Here is a 6,000-nt window from a genome sequence, read left to right as displayed (position 1 = left end):
ACACACACACACACACACACACACACACTGCACATTCTCTTGTAGTTCCTTCATAGTTCATTTTTACATACCTAAGAGATTGGTGTGTGTTACATTACAGAAAAGCGGAAGGAGTGGGGTGAAGAAGCTGGTATTCTCTTCCTAAAAAAAGGGAGATTTGGGATTTGGGAATCGTAATCAGGAGAAAGAGATCTACTTGAAACCCAAAAGAGGAACCATTGAGCCAAGGACTGGAAAAAACTGTGATTATCAACAAGACAGATATTAGGCTGGTAGCCACGGCACTATTCAGCAAGACATTTGACAGTCACTTCATATCATTGTAGACTAGATAATAGCAAAACTGGGGTAGATTCAGAACAAAGTAAATGTCTAGACCCAGAGCAGCAACAACTTCCATTGTGGCATCGTGCCTTTTTCTTTGGCTTGTTATTTTATATTTCTCTTGAGACCCTGCTAAAGGACTTCTCCTCTCCTGCCCTGGCGCCCCATGGCAGGGAGCGCCAGGTCTTCCACCAGCAGTAACAAGACAGATCACCTCCAACTACCGCATTGAGAGGAGCCACAACCTAAGCCTCACTGCCCACTCTTAGCAAATACTAGACACTCTTGGATGGATGCTCACCCCCCCCACCCCCACCCGTGACCTCCTCTACTGGAGGTGTTCCAGAGTCCTAAACACTTTACCCTCTAGGTTTGGGAATCATCTGACCTAACATTGCACCCCAAGATCCTCCAGGTCTTGCCATGAGATCCCTGACAAAATCTGCCCAGTTAGCACGTGTCCTTCCCCACACTGGATTGTGGATTCCTCTAGGGTGAGGGCTGCCTCAACCCTGGTAAATATGCTGCTATTCCATTCCATTCTAGAGATGACATGCCAGCAAAAACGGAGGTAATGAGGCTTGGAGAGATGACTCATGGACTGGATGGTGACTCAGAAGCAAAGACTGACAGGCTGGAATGATGGATAGATGTATATTTATTTTATCCTGGTTACATTTTCTTATTAAAATCTTACACTTAGGTTCAAAAATTGAACTGCAAATGAACAGGATGGAAAGGTTATGGGACAAATATAATAGTTCAGACTCTAGGTATGAGGAGGCAGCTGAAAAGAGTGATCCTGGGTTGCAAAGAGAATGTGAGCACCCCAGCCAAGAGGAGGACGGTTCCCCTGGACTCTGGCCTGGTCAAACTGAATCCGATGTGCTGTGTTTAGTTTTGGCTGCCCCGTTTGAAGAGAATGCAAGAGAGTCCCAGATCCGGATGGGGGAGACAAAAGCATTTCTAGAGAATCCGTCAAAAAACTGGGGAGGTTTAGTTAAGAGAGTAGAAGACCTGAAAGAATATATGTGAAATAATTTGATGTTTTAGGAGAAATGGCAGGTTTGAGAGAAGTAAAAATTCCTTAAAAGTTGAAATATGCATATATTTATATAGAGAGAAAACAGCACAAAAGTCTAATTTAAAGTTGCCTTAGGAAGAGTCAAAGATGAAACAATATGGTTCCTGGGGTTCCATCCACCCTGAAAGTAAGAACTTAAGCAAAGAACCACTTGGGTTCACTCTTCCCCATTGCCAACATCCCTGAAAATCTGGATGAGCCTCGGGCAGCTGGAAAATATGGCTGATCCAAATGTCCACGAAGACATTCCTCCCCAACCCAGAGCCTCCTCTCCTGGGTGGCCCCCAATGATGAGTGATTCTTGGGATCCCCCTGCCACACTGATGCTGGGCGGGAACAAGATAAGGCTGAAGGACTTGTTGGAAGTCACAATCATACCAATACCTGCTTTTGGGAACCATGCCAGAAGATACTCCCAGAAACCTCCAGGACCCTAATGCCATCTTTTAGCTACTGGGTGGTGGTGGTGGGGGAGAGGGTTTCTAACATCCCAAGAAAGAAGGGGAAATCTATATTCCGGTGGTCTTTGGAGGAAATGTTCAGTATTCTCAAGTTGACTTAAATCAAGCTGTTGATACAAGCGATCACCTCTTCTTCCCCTTTCTCTTATGTCGCACCACCCATGGATGCAATAAAACATAAATTTCCCAGAGACCACAGACAGTTGCTTCAAGCCTCCACACCTTCGTGGTAGGAGGGAAGATGATAGTCTGCTGTGAGCATGTCTCTGAAGGCTGGATACTCGGGATTCTCAAGAAAGACAAAGGCTTCGGCTCCGCCAGATAGACTTAGAACAACATGTCATCCATGCCAGCCAGCTCGCTGATGGCTTCTCAAGACAACTCCGATCAAGCCCCCTTTGGGAGCTGGCACTGGGGCACTGGACTAAAGGCTGATCCTATCCAAAAACAGGTCCTTGTCCACGGCAAGGAGGACACACTTCATGCAATCTCCTGATCTGACTTAAGGCCCCAGGGGAATGACCTCCACCCTCCCAAACCAAACAGTTATTGGGAGCTGCCAGAGCAGCAGACTTAGAAACGTAAACCGTTTATAGCTGAAAATTCAGGCCAATATATCCATTTCCTGAAGCCAGGACCCAAGCCTAAAGAAATTCCTTTATGTGCTTTCACCAATCAAAAACATTCGTCCAACAGGAATGGAGAGTCCAGGAGTTCCCTCCTCTGGAGTCCAATAGAATAATCCCTCAAAAAGTATTTGTGCAATGCAGTTTACTCACTGTTTTTAATAGACATTTTATAATACACTAAAAAATGAATTCATGGCTTCAGGGTATTTTACATATGTCCTCTCTTGGCTGCTTCTGAATAGAGAGAGGAACCCCCCCCCCCCCCAGTTCAGCCTCCAGTCCCCTCACTCCACCAGGCTGGGGAGCACAGGAGGGGCAGAGTTCACAAAGCACACCCTCAGCTCTTGGCTTTCCCCTTCTTCACAGGGAGTTGCCCAGTGGCTTCCAGGTGCTTGTGGACAAGGTCTTCTTGGGTGGCCGGCAAACACCGCTGATACCGTGAGTACTCCATGGTGTACTCCCCCTTTCCCTACAAGGGAGAAAGGAGCATGAGACCAGTCACCCTGAGCTGCCCAATCATCAAGATGATGCTGGGAACACCAAGATGGACATGAATGGCCTCCGCCCCTCACCCACCCTCAAAGTTTATATTCTATCACAGGAAATCTGCTAGATGGGGAGAGCGCAGGGGTCTCTGACGCAGACCCTGGTTTACCTCTGTGCATGACCGAAGTTCTGTGGCATAGCCAAACATCTCATTCAGCGGCACCTGAAAGTCAATACAGTCGACATCTCAGCGACGCTTCCAGAAAAATATTTAAGCCCAGAAAAGGCTGTCGTTTCAAGTGTCCCCATGAGAGGAAAAAAGCTACAAGAACTCAAAAGGAACAACTTCTTTCTGGGCTTGTAACTGCAACTGACTTAAGAGCCTCCTCCCATCTGGTCACCCTCACCAGGCCTTGATTTGCCCTTCTGCTCCACGGGGGTGACACCTCATCCTCAATGAGCTGATGATGGAGTGGTCTCTAAGGGGGGGGGGGGGGTCCTGTGAAGCTTCCCGATGAACAATGGTTGGAGAAGGCAGAGGCGAGAGGATGGGTCTTCACCCACTGGGTCCGAGGGCCACACTCCCAGGGAAGAAGTTGGACATCCTCCCAATCCCACCCCCCCGCCCACCAAGGTCTCCCCATGGCCTTCCATCAGGACTGAGTCCCTAATTATCCCAAATCTCACAGCCCCATTGAACCAGCTTCCCTAAGGACCCTCCAGAGATCAATGACTGCACTCACATCCGCGTACAAAGTGAAGTAGTCCTCCACACCATCTTGTCCCGTGATCACTCCGTGGCGGCGGTTGATCCCAGCAATCACGGCGCCCTGGAACTCATTGGGAGCCACCACCTCCACCGACATCACGGGCTCCAGGATGCACAGAGTCGTGTTCTCCAAGGCTGGGAGAGAAGGCCAGAGAGCGCGTGGGTGTCTGGCACCCACAGAACCCACTACCTGAAGCATGTGTGTGAATCTGCCAGAAAAGAGCTGGGGTTGCCAGGTCTGGCTAGGTTCTGCTGAAGCGATGGAAGGCTCTGCCACCTGTGAGGTTTACTCAACCCTTCTCTCCCTGGGTCTGGGGGATCTCTGGGGTGCCACCTGACATGAAGCTTTCCCTTGACAGAGGGTCACCCCTCAGTCATGGGCTGCGGGTCCACAGAGCGAGTAGGGGAACTGAAGGACAGTACACTGGGGCCTAGAACCCCCAGAACCAAGGCCCACTTAGCGCAGCTTCTTGGGGACCTGGGTCTATTCATCACTAAGTTCTTCCTTTTATCTAAAGGAAGCCTTCTTGCTTCGATTTTAATCCCTCTTTTCTCTTCTGGTTCTGGTCAGAAACAACCGCTCCCCCTGTCCGTGAGAGATGCTGGGGGTCTTTCCCTTTCTAAGCTAAATGATGCAGTTCTCTCCACTTTCCTTTCTATGAACTCTGTCCCCTTCCCCAAGTCATTTTGGTGGCTTTAACACACTTAAGACAAACACCTGCATTGCCATCATGGGAAGACCAGTTAGCAGTAAGGCAGACCACGTATGTGGTCATTCTGGGGGTCTTTGGGGGTCATTCTGAGAAGGGCTGGGCCGACCATGGCCTTTAGATCAGTTGACAAGGCCAGCCAAAGGTTGGTGAGCCCTATGGACCTCTTTTCAGAATGTTTTTAAATGACTGAAGGAACTGATTTCCTTCATGCTAAACTTCTGTTTGAGAGGAGTGAAAATCAAGATGCCTATTTTCCCTGAAACCTGCTCAAGGTTAAGGACATGGATTGTGGGCAAAGACCACCTGGCCAACATCAACAGTCATGGGACAAGGGCTGACTTCCAGGGCCAGTCTCCAAACGTCCCACAGACCAATCAGAAAAGCTCTTCCCTCAAAGAACTTCATCAGCCACCACTCTGTTGGCCTTCAAAGCCAGACAATGGAATTTCTTGAAAATGTTCTATAATTCAGAGCAATCTGTTCAAGCAGACCCCATTTGGACCAAATGAGAGAGTTTTACCACAGTTTTTAAAAAGGCCACAAAGGCCATTCCAGACTCTCAGGCTTCCTTCGACAGTCCCTAGGGGACTAAGTTCTAAACACAGAGGGGGGGACTGGGATGAACAAAGAACACAGGAATTACATCCACATCACAGGGTTCCCTGCTCTAAAAACAGCCACGTTTTAACCAGATGATACAATTCCCAAGGAACAATGATGTCGTAGTAGGATTTCCAGTTCCCCAATGATCTGCTAACTCTCCCTCAGTCTCCCTGGGGCACCCCTCACTGACTACCAGCCCTTACCACAGCTTTCAGAGTCCATCTCTACCTGCCCACAGGCCGTCCCCGTGACAGCAGCAACAGATCTGCCTGGCACTGCCAAAGTGGGATAGACTTTGAGGACAAGCCAGAACACCAGAGACCCTTCAAGCCAAAGGTCAGAGCAGAGGATCAAGGGGCTGAAAGAATACTAGGGGTAGGGGCGGCTAGGTGGCATAGTGGATAAAGCACCAGCCTTGGAATCAGGAGTATCTGGGTTCAAATCTGGTCTCAGACACTTAATAATTACCTAGCTGTGTGGCCTTGGGCAAGTCACTTAACCCCGTTTGCCTTGCAAAAACCTTAAAAAAAAAGAATACTAGGGGTGCCTAGGTGTGGCTGAGGACAAACTGTGAGCTCACCCAGTTGGTAGGAGACAAATACTGCAACCGGGGTAAGATCATTAGTCAGGAAATTGCCATTTATTAAGCACCTACTATATGTCTGATATCATCTTACAATCTCACAAGATAGGAGGGAACAACAAGCTATAGACTGGATGAAGAGAAAATACTGAAGGAGGAAAGGCCTTGAATTCCCATAAAAGATGGGATTTTGTAGGGGACTTCAAGGAAGCCAAGGAAGCCACATGGGAGAGTGCTGCAGGCCTGGAGAGGTAGGCGATGGAGAGGCTGGGGTCACTGGAGTCAAGGGAAGAAGCCTGGAGAAGCAGGAGGGGCCTTGCTCTGGAAGAGCTGGGGATAAGGAAGATG

At 48.8% G+C, this 6,000-nt stretch overlaps 1 protein-coding gene across 1 annotated transcript in view; it reads right to left on the bottom strand.

Moving 5' to 3' along the window:
- Positions 1-686: 686 nt before the first annotated feature.
- The window catches only part of GFM1 (G elongation factor mitochondrial 1), a 40,156-nt gene continuing 34,842 nt past the window's right edge, over positions 687-6,000 (bottom strand). Inside the window, exons 16-18 of the mRNA XM_074190826.1 lie at positions 3,728-3,888; positions 3,154-3,207; positions 687-2,967 (exon numbers count right to left, since the gene is read on the bottom strand). Coding sequence (XP_074046927.1) covers positions 2,836-2,967; positions 3,154-3,207; positions 3,728-3,888 — 347 coding nt within the window. The 3' untranslated portion in view covers positions 687-2,835. The remainder of the gene's footprint in view (positions 2,968-3,153; positions 3,208-3,727; positions 3,889-6,000) is intronic.

This window comes from Macrotis lagotis, chromosome 6 (genome assembly GCF_037893015.1).
Source record: "Macrotis lagotis isolate mMagLag1 chromosome 6, bilby.v1.9.chrom.fasta, whole genome shotgun sequence".
Taxonomy (NCBI): domain Eukaryota; kingdom Metazoa; phylum Chordata; class Mammalia; order Peramelemorphia; family Peramelidae; genus Macrotis; species Macrotis lagotis.
Note: the sequence above shows the minus strand (reverse complement) of the source record. Positions and strands in the feature narration are given on the sequence as shown.